This window comes from Microcaecilia unicolor, chromosome 7 (genome assembly GCF_901765095.1).
Source record: "Microcaecilia unicolor chromosome 7, aMicUni1.1, whole genome shotgun sequence".
In the NCBI taxonomy this organism is placed as follows: Eukaryota; Metazoa; Chordata; class Amphibia; order Gymnophiona; family Siphonopidae; genus Microcaecilia; species Microcaecilia unicolor.
In genome coordinates this window covers 282,448,610-282,466,706 of record NC_044037.1, presented here as the reverse complement: position 1 = coordinate 282,466,706, position 18,097 = coordinate 282,448,610, and the positions used below count along the sequence as shown (strand labels likewise).

Sequence of the window (18,097 nt, the reverse complement as noted above, 5' to 3'; positions counted from 1 at the left end):
GAGCCGACTGTAGCATGCGCAGAGCAGCCGCGCTTAGCGATGGGCTGCTCTGTGCATGCTCAGCTGGCCAACTGGCTTCCCCCCTCTATCGCATGCAAATGAGCTGGGTCGCAAAAGCAATGAGCAGTTTATTTGCATACGATTCTCTTTGGGAGCCCATCTGTCATTTCCAAATCAGTAATTTTTACCGATTTGAAAATACGAATGGATTCTTAACGGGGAACTTAGTACATCTGGGCCAAATAAATCAAATTGTCAAAATGAGATCTTCACTAATTGCTACTTACAGATTGAAAATCCATCGTTAGTTCAGCATCTAAAATAAGGTTGCCAACTGGATCCAGATTTGCCCAACAGGGTTGATCCAGTCCTGGGTTAACCCCATTGCATACAGGGAGTTGTAGTCTTGCTTTTCTTAAGGAATGTAATGGGAAATCAGAACTACAAGTCCCTGCATACAATGGGATAAACCCAAGACTGGATCAACCCTGTTGTGCAAATCTAATCTAAACCAGGAGTTCTCAACCAAGTCCTCAGAATACACCTAGCCAGTCAAGTTTTCAGAATATCCACAACGGATATGCATAAGATACGTTTGCATGCACTATGCAAATTTATCTCACGCATATTCATTGTAGGTATCCTGAAAGCCTGACTGGCTAGGTGAGTCATGAGAACTAGGTTGAGAACCCCTGATGTAAACTGACCCCTAAGACTTTCACTGGAGCTTTCACCAGATGAGCAACATTCTCGAAAACAACTGTTGCAGTCAAAAACCTATAAGTTGATTTAGTGAACCAGAACGATTCAAATTATCTCCAATTAAGAAAAGGTTATTCTGTGCCAATCATTTCCAGATGCAAGTTTAACAATAAGCTATTGCCACAAGATTCTCCGCTCGCTGCTTCCCTAGTTCATAGTAGAACTGTATGTCATCTGTGTAACATAGTAACATAGTAGATGACGGCAGAAAAAGACCTGCACGGTCCATCCAGTCTGCCCAAGATAAACTCGTGTATACCTTACCTTGATTTGTACCTGTCTTTCTCAGGGCACAGACCGTATAAGTCTGCCCAGCAGTTTTTCCTGCCTCCCAACCACCTGTCCTGCCTTCCATCACCGGCTCTGGCACAGACCGTATAAGTTTGCCCTCCCCTATTCTCGCCTCCCAACCACCAACCCCTCTTCCCCCCACCTGCTCTGCCACCCCAATTGTAGCTAAGCTTCTGAGGATCCATGCCTTCTGCACAAGATTCCTTTATGCACATCCCACGCATGTTTGAACTCCATTACCGTTTTCATCTCCAACACCTCCCACGGGAGGGCATTCCAAGCGTCCACCACCCTCTCTGTGAAAAAATACTTCCTGACATCTTTCCTGAGTCTGCCCCCCTTCAATCTCATTTCATGTCCTCTCGTTCTACCGCCTTCCCATCTCCGGAAAAGATTCGTTTGCGGATTAATACCTTTCAAATATTTGAACGTCTGTATCATATCACCCCTGTTCCTCCTTTGCTCCAGGGTATACATGTTCAGGTCAGCAAGTCTCTCTTCATACGTTTTGGAACGCAAATCCCATACCATCCTCGTAGCTTTTCTTTGCACCGCTTCCATTTTTTTGACATCCTTCGCAAAGGTACGGCCTCCAAAACTGAACACAGTACTCCAGGTGGGGCCTCACCAACGTCTTATACAGGGGCATTAAAACCTCCCTTCTTCTGCTGGTCACACCTCTCCCTATACAGCCTAGCAATCTTCTAGCTACGGCCACCGCCTTGTCACACTGTTTAGTGTAATATCACTATACTACCGCTTCCACTGAATAATCCTGAAAATGATACAAAAAAATCAATGCTTCTGCTATGTTCTATTGAAAAAAATATTTTTTTATTTATATATTTTAAATTTATTGAGAACAGCTCAAAATTTATTGAGAAGGCTCAAAAAAACCCTCCAAAATATCATATTACTCTCAAATGCCAGTAGAGGATATTGTCACTACGGTTATTTTCATTAATTGTTTGAATGCATTTGAGAGTAATATGGTATTTTGGAGGGTTTTTTTGAGCCAATGATGAACAGAGGCTAAGAAAAGTATCCGTTTTAGCTCCAATATATAGTCTAGGAGCACTGTGAAGCTCTTTTTTTCCTCCTCAATAAATTTAAAATATATAAATAAAAAAATATTTTTTTCAATACAACATAGCAGAAGCACTGATTTTTTTGTATCATTGTCAGGATTATTCAGTGGAAGAGGTGGTATTTAGTGTCATCTGCGTAGAACACATACTTCATCTCAACACTGTTTGGATTTATCTCTCCCTCATATTTCATCTTTTATTCTTATCTACCCAAGACAGTAGAGCACAGAACGAGTCAGACAGGAAAGATTGTCTTGGCTAAAGAGAATTTCCCCAGGTGGTCACATTCCATGGTTGGAGATAGGATGTCTCCTTAGCAGCAGGGCCATCCCAAGGGCGGTACAGCCTCACAGGGTGCGTGGGAGACGGGGTGCAAAAATCACTCCCCCTCTAATGCTCCCCTGTTTGGCTGTGGCGTAGTAGGTGGGGTGAGGCAATAGGAGCCATGTTGCATGAGGTACAATTCAGACTCAGAACGCTCCTGCATAGCAGTGGAAACAGAACAATTCGGCAAATGTGGGAAAGAGGAACGCGAAGTATAGCTACGTGATGCAAGGTTCCACGTTAGAAGTCACTGACCAGGAGAAGGATCTGGGACTCATCGTTGACAATACTTTGAAACTGTTTGCTCAGTGTGCTGTGGCAGCAAAGGAAGCAAATAGAACGTTAAGTATTATTAGGAAAGGAATGGAAAATAAAAACAAGGACGTTATAATGCCTTTGCATCAGTCCATGGTGCGACCGCACCTAGAATACTGTGTGCAATTCTGGTCACTGCATCTCAAAAAAGATATAGAGGGACATAATCGAACGGGGCGTCCAAGTTTTCCTGAGGGCGTCCTCGCAGGACGTCCCCCGCGAAGGGGCGGGAAAACCCGTATTATCAACACAAGATGGGCGGCCATCTTTCGTTTCGATAATACGGTCGGGGACGCCCAAATCTCCACATTTAGGTCCACCTTAGAGATGGTTGTCCCCAGAGATGGTCGTCCCCGATTTTCGGTGATAATGAAACCCGAGGACGCTCATCTTAGAAACGACCAAATCCAAGCCATTTGGTCGTGGGAGGAGACAGCATTTATAGTGCACTGGTCCCCCTCACATGCCAGGACACCAACCGGGCACCCTAGGGGGCACTGCAGTGGACTTCAGAAAAAGCTCCCAGATACATAGCTCCCTTGCTTTGTGTGCTGAGCCAAAACCCACTCCCCACAACTGTACACCACTACCATAGCCCTTAGGGATGAAGGGGGGCACCTAGATGTGGGTACAGTGGTGGGTTTGTGGTGGATTTTGGAGGGCTCACATTTACCACCACAAGTTTAATAGGTGGGGGGTGGGCCTGGGTCCGCCTGCCTGAAGTGCACTGCAGTACCCACTAAAACTGTTTCAGGGACCTGCATACTGCTGTCATGGAGCTGGGTATGATATTTGAGGCTGGCATAGAAGCTGGAAAAAATATTTTAACATTTTTTTTAGGGTGGGAGGGGGTTAGTGACCACTGGGGGGGGGGTAGGGGGAGGTCATCACCGATTCCCTCTGGTTGTCATCTGGTCATTTAGGGCACATTTTTGTGGCTTGGTCGTAAAAAGAAAAAGGACCAAGTCAGCCAAGCGTTCGTCAGAGACGCCCTCCTTTTTTCCATTATTGGCCGAGGACGCCCATGTCTTACGCACGCCCCAGTCCTGCCTTCGCTAAGCTTCCGACATGCCCCCAGGAACTTTGGTCATCCCTGCGATGGAAAGCAGTTGAGGGTGCCCATAATCGGCTTTCGATTATGCCGATTTGGGCAACCATGGGAGAAGGATGCTCATCTCCTGATTTGTGTCGAAAGATGGGTGCCCTTCTCTTTCGAAAATGAGCCCAATAGTGGAATTAGAAAAGGTACAGAGAAGGGCGACGAAAATGATAAAGGGGATGGGACAACTTCCTATGAGGAAAGGCTGAAACGGCTTGGGTTCTTCAGCCTGGAGAAAAGACAGCTGAGGGTAGATATGATAGAGGTATATAAAATACTGAGTTGAGTGGAATGGGTAGACGTGAATAGCTTGTTTACTCTTTCCAAAAATACTAGGACTGGGGGGCACGCGATAGAAGCTACAAATTAGTAAATTAGTAAATCCACGTATGCTACATCCTTCTCCTTCATCAGCACTCAACTTTGGAATTCTTTGCCGAAATCCATAAAACCCATCAACAGCCACCTAACTTTCAGGAAATCACTTAAGACCATGTTATTTGGAAACGCTTATCCCAAGGACTCAGCATGCGTCTCCACTGTTGGATGCGCATCAATCTAGAGACAATTTTGGACACATTCCCCTTCCCTCCTCTCTCCTGGTTCCCCTACTCCTCCCGTCCCTTCCTCATCCTCCCCATTATTTTTTGTGTAGGTTTTCTGCTGTATTAGCTTCTTTTTACTGCATTGACGTCTGCCTCTGTGGTGCGCTGTTGGGAAACCATGGGGTACAAGTGAGATAATACATACATAAATAGGTGGTCATAAGGGCTCCTCTGGGAAATGGCTGCACGGCTATCGGTTAACTTACTGCACAGGGGCGTAGCCACGGGTGGGCCTGGACGGGCCCAGGCCCAGCCAGTTTCCCTCCAGGCCCGCCTAGCCCCGGGTGTCAGCAGGTGGGGAGGGGGGTGCTCTGCTGGCGCTGCAGTCCCCACCTGCCTACCAGCTCCACGATCGACGAGCAGACGACCCTCGTCTTCCATCCGGCATCGAGTCTTAAAAAAAAAAAAAAGCCCGGAGAAACGCCTCGCATCTGCTGTGCACTGCTGTAAAGCAAGCAGCAAATCGTCTCGTCGGTCCTTCCTTCACTGTGCCCGCCCTTGCGGAAATAGGAAGTTACATCAGAGGGCGGGACACAGTGAAGGAAGGACCGACGAGACGATTTGCTGCTTGCTTTACAGCAGTGCACAGCAGACGCAAGGCGTAACGTTTCTCCGGGCTTTTTTTTTTTTTTTTTAAGACGATGCCGGATGGAAGACGAGGGTCGTTTGCTCGTCGATCGTGGAGCTGGTAGGCAGGTGGGGACTGGGTCGTGCAGGGGGGCTCAGATGGGATGTCGGGGTGGGGTGGGGTTCAAATTTATAGTATTTAACTTTTAAAGTTCATGGGAGGGGGGGGGGTAGAGAAGGGAAGAAGAAATGCATGCCCACCCAACCTACCCACTGGCCCACCCAAAAATTACATTCTGGCTACGCCACTGTTACTGCACAGCAGCAAAAGAGGGTCTTAGTGCACAGCAAACCCGCGTGCTGACGCCACCACAGGGGTTCTGTTACTGTAGCTTGGTAAACGGACCCCTCAGTGACCTACCCAGGGTCAGGAGGAGCTGTAGTGGGAATTGAACCAGCTCCCCGGGAGATCAGCTCATTGCAATAACCATTAAGAGACTCCTCTACTACAGTAGTGCATTGGTGCTGCTATATATTAGTGTAATTTGTGTATATCTTATAAGCTGTAATGGCAACTATCACACATCACCAGATGAAAGTAATTTTTACCTTCCTATTAGGGGCATTCACTTTTTCTTTGTTTTTCATATTTTTCTTTACCTGAACAAATATTCTTGAAGAGAAAGAAAGGGAAACTGTTTGGCCTCTTGATCCGTGGCGGTAAGCCAAGTTCTTGCTTTGTGAATAATGTGGTATTTCCTCTAGAAAGACCCTCAGTAACCTCCACGAAACAGTTTATTTTCCCATAGTTTTGGGGAAAAAAACATAATTCTGAGGATCTCAGTGGGATACTTTAATGCTCTACACACTCAGTCATGCCATTTACCAGATCCCGGCAAATCTGAGGTTTCATGGAAAACCCCATCATTCTGTGCTCATCTCTTCCGATATAAAAAAAAAACCCAAGTCATTTATAGTTGACTCGTTCTTAGAACCATGTTTGGGCCATCTACTCTATGAAAGTCAGATTTGCCAATTTCCTGCCATCTCGGGAAATTTCTTCTTCATAGACAGAAGTAACTGTGTCTTCCCTCCATCTCACACATACATACTACTACTACTATTTAACACTTCTATAGCGCTACAAGGCATACGCAGCACTTTACACCATACACGTAAAACACAGTCCCTGCTCAACGAGCTCACAATCTAAATAGGACAGACAAACAGACAGAACAATTAAGAGGTAAGGGGACTAAAAAGGTGGGGATAACAGGTACAGGCAAGTGAGCAATGATTAGGAGTCAAAAGCAGCGTTAAAGAGGTGGGCTTTTAGCCTGGATTTGAAAATGGGCAAAGACGCGGCTACACGTACATGTTCGGGAGGTCTATTCCAGGCGTGAGGTACAGCGAGGTAAAAGGAACGGAGTCTGGAATTAGCAGTAGTGGAGAAGGAGACAGACAAGAGAGATTTATCTACAGAACGGAGTGCCCGGGGGGGGGGGGGGGGCGTAGGGAGAGACAAGAGTGGAGAGGTACTGGGGAGTAGAAGAGTGAATGCATTTATAGATCAGTAAGAGAAGTTTGAATTGAATGCGGAAACGGATAGGGAGCCAGTGAAGTGACTTGAGGAGAGGGCTAATGTGAGCGTAGCGACTCTGGCGGAAAATGAGTCGCACAGCAGAGTTTTGGATTGATTGAAGAGGAGAGAGATGGCTAAGTGGGAGGCCGGTGAGAAGCAGGTTGCAATAATCTAGGCGAAAGGTGATAAGAGTATAGATAAGGGTTCTAGTAGAGTGCTCAGAGAGGAAGGGACGAATTTTGCTGATGTTATAGAGAAAGAAACTACAGGTTTTGGCAGTCTGCTGAATGTGAGCATACCAGAGTCATGCTGCGACATGTCAGCACACTACAAACCTACAGCAAATTACAGATTTCACCATGGAATTTCATGGTGAATTTTAAGAATGCACATGTCTTGCCACAAATCTCTAGGGCAGTGGTTCCCAACCTGGACCTGGAGGTACCCCAGCCGGTCAGGATTTCACTGCCTCCACTACCTGCAGATCTCTCTCATGAATATTCATTGTGGATATCCTGAAAACCTGACTGGCTGGGGTACCTGCAGGACCAGTTTTGGGAACCACTGCTCTAGGGAATAAAAGTAACACAGCTTAGTAAAAGGAGCCCTTAGTGAATATGGAGCCACGTGCATCACTAATAGAAACACAGGGGCCCTTTTACTAAGCCACGTAAGTGTCTAAGTGCGCCAAAATGGAGTTACCGCCTGACTTCCGCGTGGCTCTTGCGGTAATTTCATTTTTGGCGCGTGTCCTGTGCGCGCATCTGAAAAATATTTTTTATTTTCAGGCGCGTATCGGATGCGCTCCGAGTGCCATTTGACGCGCATAGGTCATTACCGCCCGATTACCATGTGAGTCTTTACTGCTAGGTCAATGGCTGGCGGTAGGGTCTCAGACCCAAAATGGACATGTGACAATTTTCATTTTGCCGCACGTCCATTTTCGGCAAAAATGAAAAAAGGGCATTTTTTATAGGCGCGCTGAAAATGGATCGGCGCACGCCCAAATCCTGCATCTAACACAACAAAAAAATGCCTAATGTGGGACACACTCTGCGTTAGTTTGGGGATGTTCATGTGCAAACAGCATGTTACTTATTTTTTTTGAGGGGGCGTGTCTGGGGCACAGAGTGGGTGTTCCTGCGTTGACCAGTTAGTGCATCTATGTTACCGCATGCTAACTGGTTAGCACATGGTTAATACGGGAGCCCTTCTCACCTCCTTAATAGGTGACGGTAAGTGCTCATGTGATAATTTTTTTAAATGGCCACGCATGCTAATAGTAACATTAGCACATGGTCATGAATGAAAAAAAAAATAGAAAATAAGGGTTTTTATGACCAAGTTAAAAATGGCCAAAGCATGTGGGAAAGACCCATGTAAGGGCGCTCTAAGGCCCAGTCTTACCACAGCTTAGTAAAAGGTGATGATACATTGAAACCTTCTGCTCAGTGTGCTGCCGCAGCTCAGAAAGCAAATAGAATGTTAGGTATTATTAGGAAAGGAATGGAAAACAATAATGAGGACGTTATAATGCCTTTGTATCGCTCCATGGTGCGACCGCACCTCGAATACTGTGTTCAATTCTGGTCACCGCATCTCAAAAAAGATATAGTGGAATTAGGAAAGGTACAGAGAAAGGCGAAGAAAATGATAAAGGGGATGGGACGACTTCCCTATGAGGAAAGGCTGAAGCGGCTAGGGCTCTTCAGCTTGGAGAAAAGGCGGCTGAGGGGAGATATGATAGAGGTCTATAAAATAATGAGTGGAGTTGAACGGGTAGACGTGAAGCGTCTGTTTATGCTTACCAAAAATACTAGGACTAGGGGACATGTATTGAAGCTACAATGTAGTAAATTTAAAAGTGGGCAAGCACTAAAAACCAGGGGACCACATTTTACCATGTCTTTTTTTCCCCATTTGTACTTCAACGTTTTTTTTCTGTTGGTCCAAGGAAAGGTATCTTAAATTATAAAGATTCAAGTGCAAGCAAGGATTAGGTAACAGTATAAATCAGGTGAACAGATTTTCATGTACGTTACATGTGTAAATGGTTAGAATAATATACACATGTATATGCCACTAATTTTTCTAAGCACTATTCTGCAAATACCCGCTTAATTTACATACTGCTGGATTCTATATAGCGCGCCTAGAGATCTGCACCGAAATCCAGGCGTTTTCTATAACAACGTGCGTAACTTAATTGGCTTAACAAGCTAATCAGCTTTGATAACAGCACTTAACAAGCAATAAGGAGTAGTAAGGGGGAAGGGGGAGATTCTATATATGGTGGCTAAATAATCGGCGTGGAAATCAGTGCGGACTAAGATTTAGGCACAGTATATAGAATATGCTTAGTTGATATCATAGTGCCTAAAACTATATGCCTCCATTTACACCAATGAAAATGTGGCATAAATCTCGGCGCGTAGACAAACGCACTGGGCCATATACTATAACTACACACATATATTCTGGAATGCCCATTCCCCACCCATAACCATGGCCCTTTTCCCCTGTGTGCATTAGAATTTTATGCGCATTGCATTACAGAATACGCTTAGTGAGTTGTGCGTGTAAATTCTAATTATTGCCAATTAGTGCTCATTTTTGCTTGTTAAGAGCTGTTATCAATGCTGATTAGCTTGTTAAACCAATTAGGTTATGCGTGTTGTTAAAGAATATGCTTGGATTTCGGCATGAATCTCTAGGCACGCTATATAGAATCTAGGGTAAGAGTCAATAATTAGAATTTATGCACACAACTCACTAAGCATATTCCAAAATTTACGCGTGTAGTTATAGAATATGGCCCAGTGTGTGTTTTCGTTGGTGTAATTGGAGGGGCGTAGTTTTAGGCGATGGGATATCAACTAAGCGCATTCTATATACTGCGCCTAATTCTAGGCACTGCTTATAAAATGTGCTTAGGAGGAAATCTTTACCGCGTGGATATTTTAGGCATCTTACATAGAATCTGGCCCATAGCAGTTATTCTCAAGGGAGCGTACAAAAGAGCTGAGCATGAGTGGGGTTCCCACTAAAGTGGGTAACTTACCCGAGCCCCTGCTGTATTTAGTGTTCTCACTTACACCAGTCCTATGGCTGGCATTAAGTACAAGAACCCACGTTAGGTGCGCTGATCCCAGTTACACTGTTATTCTATAACAAAATCCAGGCACCTTGGTTCTATTAGAGATTAGGCTCCTATCACCTAACTAGAGGTAACCCAGTTATAGAACTGCCATCTTAGGGTTTTCTTTCTGCAGTTTTGCCAGTATTTACTGCAAGAAATGCGATTTTGTACAACTTCCAGTTGCTCAGGAAGACATCGGCAAAGCCGTCATAGCATCGGTAAAGCAAATAATTATTGAAACTCATTCATTTATAGAGCTTTGTACTCTGCACTGCTCTGAAGGAGACCTCGTACTCCCTCGCTGCTTCCAAAGGCACCAGCTTTTCAAAACATTACAGGTTGCTAAACCCAACACAAATTATCCCTCCTTGGGCACGAGAAGGAGTTCTGGGGTGGTGAAGCCCCTAATGCACCCAAAGAGCTGTACCTAGGCCCTGCTTCTGATTTCTGCTGCTCGGGTTCGCTGGGCCTGAAAGATCATCATTAGTCCCAACAGAATTGAGGCAACCTAACTCTAATTATATGGCATTTTTTCTGAAAAAGAGCATGTATCTTAGACGTCTGAATGAATCTCGGCCCCTCAGCCACAAAAGGCATTTTTGATGATTAATCTGCAGATTTGTGGGAGAAAAATGGAAAAAAATACTGGAAACTGCACATGAAGTATTTTTGTTGAGAGTTATCTGGGAAAGGCAAAAGAGAGAGGAATACTGTAAAGGACAACAATGAAGTAAGTATTTGCTCAAGTGGTCATTACATACGAGAGTAAATTTATGACCATATCTGGTACTGTATTTAGAGAAAATCATAGCTCTTTCTCATGTATTTCAACTGTGTACATTCCAGAGAACCTTTTTGTTCTTTGTTGGAAATACATAGAGCTTTAGAAAACTTGATAAATACAAAAAAATAAAGGAAATAAGAAATCAATACCAGCAGAAAAAAATCAACCATAAATGTTTTCTTCATGCCTAAATCCTACCAAGTAAGTCAACTTGATAACTCAAGGCTCCTTTTACTAATTGGCGGTAAGCCCAATGCTCGCTATACAGGAAGTACCGCCGGGCTACCTCAGCAGCTGGCAGAACTTCCCACACCAGCACGTTGTCGTTTCCAGCGCTAAAAAAATGTATTTATTTTTGTAGCGCCGCAGTGTACTTGGCTAAGCACTCCGAGTTGGACACCGTTTATAGACTAGGAGCTGTGCCTAACTGAAACCTGGTGTAAATCCCTGTGCTTAAATTAAGCGTGGATCAGGCACATTCTGTAACACTGCGCGCAAATTCTTAGAACACTCATACCCCCTCTTTTCAGATCCGTACACTCGAATTTACACTCGCATCTTTATAGAATAAACCTAGCCAGATACGTAAATTCTAATTGTTGCCACTTTAATCTGGGGGATTGTTCATAATCCTCCTAGTTTACTAGGATAGAAACAGTGGCTTGTACAAGGCTTCTATGAGATCTCTATTACTACTACTACTACTTATCACTTCTATAGCGCTACAAGGCATACGCAGCGCTGTACACCATACATGAAAAGACAGTCCCTGCTCAAAGAGCTCACAATCTAAAAATGGAATGTTGCTAGTGGAATAGCAACATTCCATGTAGAATCTCAAATAGTAGCAACAGAATCTCCAATAGTAGCAACATTCCATGTAGAATCTCAAGTAATAGCAACTTTCCAGAATCTCAAATAGTAGCAACATTCCATGTTCCACTGCACTAACCACTAGGCTACTCCTCCACTAGCAACATTCCATCTAGAAGCCCGCCCTTGCAGATCAGCAACACAGCCTGACGTCAGACTCACAGAAACAGAAGCCGGCGCGGCTGTGTTGTTGATCTGCAAGGGCAGGCTTCTACATTACTACTACTATTTATCACTTCTATAGCGCTACAAGCCATACGCAGCGCTGTACACAATACATGAAAAGACAGTCCTCTATTAATTGGAGAGGGCCCATTAGATAGAAAGTACCATTGGACAGGAAATATGGTAACTCAGTTCTCAGTTCTTCCATCATGATCATTAGTAAAATAGGAAATAGAAGAGCTTCCAGAGAGAGAGAGAGAGAGGACACAAAACCCCCCAAGAACAACTCTAAAATGCTTTGCTAAATGTATATATTAATATATGTCATAATATAATGGGATGTCCCCCACCTTTCTATTCCTGCATGAACTCATGTTTTCAATGTAGTAACTGAAGTGTGTTTACTTGAGAGGGTATTGTATTAGTGCAAGATCTGTCTTCTTCCCTACCCATATACTTCCCTCTTACTCCCTAAAATATACTTCCCTCTTACTCCAGAAAGTAAAAAGATAGAAAGTTTCTACCAAAACAAAATATCCCCATACTACTGCTGGTCAGTGGGCGTCATTCAAGCTGCAAGTAACTGCTAGCTCTCCCCAGATTCCTAAGCAATCACTTTCATATCTTGGCCATCAGAAAAGGTGGTATTCAGATGTCATGTGTCATAGCTCAGAGCACTGATTACAACTACTGGCACCAGCTGTGTGTATAATGACCTACATGAAATAACATTGACGCTCGAATAGTACTACATAGTGGTACATTGACCAAGAGGTGCATAATCGAACAGGGACAACCATCTCTAAGGACGTCCCGGCGAAGGGGCGGGGAAACCCGTATTATCGAAACAAGATGGGTGTCCATCTTTCGTTTCGATAATACGGTTGGGGATGCCCAAATCTTAACATTTAGGTCGCCCTTAGAGATAGTCGACCTAAATGTTGAGATGGTCGACCTTAGAGATGGACGTCTCCAGTTTTCGGCCATAATGGAACCCGAGGACGCCCATCTCAAAAATGACCAAATCCAAGGCATTTGGTCGTGGGAGGAGCCAGCATTCGTAGTGCACTGGTCCCTCTCACATACCAGGACACCAACCGGGCACCCTAGGGGGCACTGCAGTGGACTTCACAAATTGCTCCCAGGTGCATAGCTCCCTTATCTTCGGTGCTGAGCCCCCCAACCCCCCCCCAAAAACCCACTCCCAACAACTGTACACCATTACCATAGCCCTAAGGGGTGAAGGGGGCACCTACATGTGGGTACAGTGGGTTTCGGTGGGTTTTGAAGAGCTCACATTTACCAGCACAAGTGTAATAGGTAGGGGGGATGGGCCTGTGTCCGCCTGCCTGAAGTGCACTGCAGTACCCACTAAAACTGCTCCAGGGACCTGCATACTGCTGTCATGGAGCTGGGTATGACATTTGAGGCTGGCATAGAGGCTGGCAAAAAAAAAAAATTTTAATTTTTTTTTAGGGTGGGAGGGGGCTGGTGACCACTGAGGGAGTAAGGGGAGGTCATCCCCGATTCCCTCCGGTGGTCATCTGGACAGTTCGGGCACCTTTTTGAGGCTTGGTCATGAAAAAAATGGACCAAGTAAAGTCGACCAAATGCTCGTCAGGGACACCCTTCTTTTTTCCATTATCGGTCGAGGACGCCCATGTGTTAGGCACGCCCCAGTCCTGCCTTCGCTACGCCTCTGACAAGCCCCCGTGAAGTTTGGTCATCCCCGCGATGCAGTTGAGGATGCCCAAAATCGTCTTTCGATTATGCCGATTTGGGCGACCCTGAGAGAAGGACGCCCATTTCCCTATTTGTGTCAGAAGATGGGCGCCCCTCTCTTTCGAAAATGCCCCTGCAAGTCATTCAACTTAGCTGTTATCCTTTGACAATATTAAACGTTATCTAAAGGTACTACAAAGTAGTTCTTGAAAGTAACCAAAATAAACAAAAATAGGTTTACATAATACTCCAGGTTACTAGTCACTAATCAGTGACCTTTTGCAAATTATTTGTCTATTAACATGGTAATACAGACTGAATTTTCCCTATGGCAGCACCAGTCTCGGCTGGAAATACCATTATCCTACCATGAGAGAAAAACTGTAGGTCAACACTGAACAATATAGGTCTTGATATGCTTTACCTACAGGAGCAATACATCTGTTAAGAATTTTTGTAGGACCTTGAATGTCTCTACTATGGTACTGATGTACCCATTTTGAACTAAACAAAGGTGGTGTTGGGGGGGTGTTTTGATATTTTCATGTAATTTTCCCTGGGCAATATATTAATAAACTCATTCTTTTGCCAAATAATAAACTGCAAGACACTTCAATTGCACAGAAGCAGAATGAGACAGTAATTTTATCATAAACATAACGCTCTTGGCTTTCAGCACTTTGGTATACTTCAGAGAAACTTAAAACGGTCTCAAGTCAATTACCTAAAATATCACAGCATGCTGTAAAATAATGTTCCTGACATGAAGAATTGTCAAGCACACAACAAAAACCTGTAAAAGCCTTGTGAGTCTTATCCTGGAAGAATATTGTACTGTACGGAGACTTGAAGAAAGACTGAAGGATCAGTTCTTCAACTTTCTGACCTCAAGCATATTCCAGCACAAAATACTGAAGCAGTGTAGATTTATCTTAACATTAGAAACTGGAAAGTCTTCATTGACACTTTAATCCAGATAGTAACTACAGCATTCCATTTTTCCTGGGAAGGGGGTGCTGTAGAAGAGGCGATTTTCAAATGAAGAAGTTCAGAGAAACAAGGTACTTTCGTGTTGGTGAGGTACTGTACGCTAGATCGTATAAAAATATGACATCTGTGAGCTCTTGAAACCAAGCTGCTGAAAGGGCTTTACAGCAAACATGCCAAACAACATGCAGCTGTTTGAGCACTGGGAAAGAAATCAAAATAAGTGTAGTACATTTGGAGTCATTCCCAAATCTAGCAGCAGTTGTAATTAAGTAAATTCAAACATTAATATCATCATATTTTAAGAAATAAAATTCATAATGCATGAAACAGAAAACTGGGTCACTTACCTTCTTGAGAGATGACGATGAACTTTGATGACTTGATGATTTTGCCATCCAAGGTCCAGGTGACAGCTGCAGGGGGATCTGAGGAAATCCGGCACTGTAGCACTAGCTTCTCACCATCAACCACACGAGTATCCTGGAGCTTTTCTGCAAACAATGGCTTGGTTCCCTTGCTCTCAGCTTTCTTCTCAATTATTCCATCTTCTACCACTGAACACCCATGATCGCAGTTAAGATCATTCTTTTCCTCTTTTTCCACTGGTTTGGAATCCTGGACATTGGAATTGCTGTTTCCATTTTCAGTTGGTGACTTCTTCTTGGTTCCAAGCATGGATCTGAAATCTGGATTGGATGGCTTGGGTGCCTTCTCAGGTATGGAAGGTTTTGGGGTGCTCTTTTTAGCCAACACTCCGCGGAAGTCCACCTGCTGGGGAGTGTGAACTTTCCTCTCCTCTTCCGACAAGGTCTTTGGTTTGACCTGTCGTTGCAGGTTAGCACGGAAGTCCATCTGCTCTGCTGGGATTTCTTTCAGTTCCTCCTCAGAAAAGCTTCTGGTGGCGACTTTTTTCCCCAAAATGCTGCGGAAATCAAGTTGCTCTGCTTCTTGCTCCCTGAGCTTTTCCTCTGTGTGCTCCTTGGTCTCAGTTCGTCTCTTGAGCAATCCTCGAATGTTGCCCTGCTCCTCCTCGTCCTCAGTGGATTCCCCAGTGATCTTTATGCCACCACTGATCCTGCCAAATCTTGCTACTCCATGATCACCACTCTCTCTCTCTTCTTTTCCTTTGGAGCCGGCCTCCTCCCTCCCCCTGGGATCAGCAAAGAAAAGAAAGAAGCACCAGAAAGGGCTGGTTTAAACCTCAGGGAACAATCTCAGAGCAAGGATGAAATGTGTTTATAGACGAGGAGGGTGATTAGAAGAACACAGTTCATTATTTTATTGCATCAGTGATGACTTCAGTGACCATATAAGGGTACACAAAAAAAAAGTTCTCTTCTACTCTGGCTGTGTACAATGGTTCAGCTGCATGATGAAAACAATTTGTTGGGTCACATTTGGGGATTAATTTGAGTCATGGCTAGCCAGGGTCTGGAAGGGCAGAGAATTAGCAGAGTAAAAAATAGAACCCACACAAGCAGTCCCTGGGAACCGTATAGTACTTACGTTTTGAATGCTCCTTCTCTGCAAGAGGAACTTTTGCTCAGCGTCAGAGAAACCTGGCAGCTGCATTCTCCAACCGGATTCCTGCAAGTTGAATCAAATCACAAGAGATGTTTTTTCTTTCAAGGAAAACAACCGAGTATGCCATAATTAAACGATAGCTTTCACCCCCACCACCCCTGTTTGGTCTTGGCCCACAAATATCAGTCAGGTTGCCAGTTTTCTTTTAGTTTGGGATGACTTGTTCAAAGGCTCAAGTTTCCTGTGAGGGTTTGCATGACAGAAAGTTTATCCTAGAGCTTTCCCTAAGCAACTGCGTACATGCACCACAAAAAATTTAGCATAGGATTTCTTTCAAAGACCTGATTAACAACATCAATTTCTTATCAGACTGCATTCTTTGCTTCCCCCTAAACAGGTCTGCCCATAAGTTAGTCATGCTGATACACATCAGGAACGGGGGCTACTCATGAAACAGTACAACTCTTCATATTGTGATAGACCAAATAGAGAAACATACTGAAAAGTACATTTAAAAAAAATCTCACATAACCAATTAAAAAAAAAAAGGAATTAAAACCCAAGCATGGTAAAAGGTTCCAGAATTTTAAAACTCTGCAAACCTTCCAAATTCATTTTACTGTCTATTTATTCAAAGGAGCCTTTTAACCTCACACATGATCGTGATATGAAGAATAACCCTGCTGCACCAAATAGCGCAACCAATCCCCAGGCGTCCTCAGCTTGTACATGTTTATGTTAAAAACTTAATAGTGTTGCCATATATGGAGACAGGCACTTATTCTTTCCTTTGCAAAGGAATGCCAAGGATACCTTCTGGAAACGCCTCCCATTAAAGAGGTCCTTTCAATGTTTCCCTTCAGCAGACCTATTACTGCACCGACTTGCCAGTGTTTAATCTCATTTTACTATCTACATATGTTGTTGAAACTGAGGCCAGTGTCGGAAGGGTATGATTTTAGCACTGTGTTGTCCAGACTGGAGTTTTGTGATGTATTGTATTTAGGGTTGGCAGGGACATGCTGTAAGGCACTGCAAATGATGCAAAATTCTGCAGTCAGATTGATTTTTGGAGTTAGGAAACGTGTGCATGTCTCACTGCTGTTACAAATAAATACACAGACTTGAGGTTTACTGGCAAGAGGGAAAGTCTGCAAATGTTGTATTACAACACAATTTACAAAACTGAACCAAAAGGAACCTCAAAGCTCCAAATACCATGCTTTTTAATTACTGCTATTTAATCTGGTGGTTTAGTACTATCGTTGGTTCCACTGCTCAGAAATTACAGTGTCCGTGAGATACCGTATGAGGATGTTATAATGCCGTTGTATCGCTCCATGGTGCGACCGCACCTTGAGTATTGTGTTCAGTTCTGGTCGCCGCATCTCAAGAAAGATAGAGTAGAATTGGAAAAGGTGCAGCGAAGGGCGACTAAAATGATAGCGAGGATGGGACGACTTCCCTATGAAGAAAGACTAAGGAGGCTAGGGCTTTCAGCTTGGAGAAGAGACATGACAGAGGTATATAAAATAATGAGTGGAGTGGAACAGGTGGATGTGAAGCGTCTGTTCATGCTTTCCAAAAATACTAGGACGAGGGGGCATGCGATGAAACTACAGTGTAGTAAATTTACAACAAATCGGAGAAACGTTTTCTTCACCCAACGCATAATTAAACTCTGGAATTCGTTGCCGGAGAACGTGGTGAAGGCGGTTAGCTTGGCAGAGTTTAAAAAGGGGTTAGACGGTTTCCTAAAGGACAAGTCCATAAACCACTACTAAATGGACTTGGGAAAAATCCACAATTCCAGGAATAACATGTATAGAATGTCTGTAGTTTGGGAAGCTCGCCAGGTGCCCTTGGCCTGGATTGGCCGCTGTCGTGGACAGGATGCTGGGCTCGATGGACCCTTGGTCTTTTCCCAGTGTGGCATTACTTATGTACTTATATAAGGTTCTGGTTTTGACTTATCAGATTTTATATCAGGGAAGTCCAAAGTATTTAAAAGATGTGATTCAGTTGTATATCCCTGTACGTTCTTTGCGTTCAGCTACTGAGAGGAAGCTTCTTGTGTCAGCATTAACTACATTTCATTGGCCTGAATCAGCTGCTTGCGTTTACTCTGCAGCTGGTCTGATATCATGGAATGCATCATTGGGTCATACCTGATTTTGTTAATCCATACAGCAATTTAGAAAAGTGCTTAAAAAGACACTTGTATGTGCAAGCTTTCCCCAACTCCTGAGTTTTTAGTATGGCAGCTT

General features: G+C 44.0%; 1 protein-coding gene across 1 annotated transcript in view; it reads right to left on the bottom strand.

Annotated features, from left to right (window-relative positions):
• Positions 1–15,889, bottom strand: part of LOC115473940 (myosin light chain kinase, smooth muscle-like) — a 247,079-nt gene extending 231,190 nt beyond the window's left edge. Inside the window, exons 1-2 of the mRNA XM_030209146.1 lie at positions 15,813–15,889; positions 14,654–15,456 (exon numbers count right to left, since the gene is read on the bottom strand). Coding sequence (XP_030065006.1) covers positions 14,654–15,158 — 505 coding nt within the window. The 5' untranslated portion in view covers positions 15,159–15,456; positions 15,813–15,889. The remainder of the gene's footprint in view (positions 1–14,653; positions 15,457–15,812) is intronic.
• Positions 15,890–18,097: the final 2,208 nt, after the last annotated feature.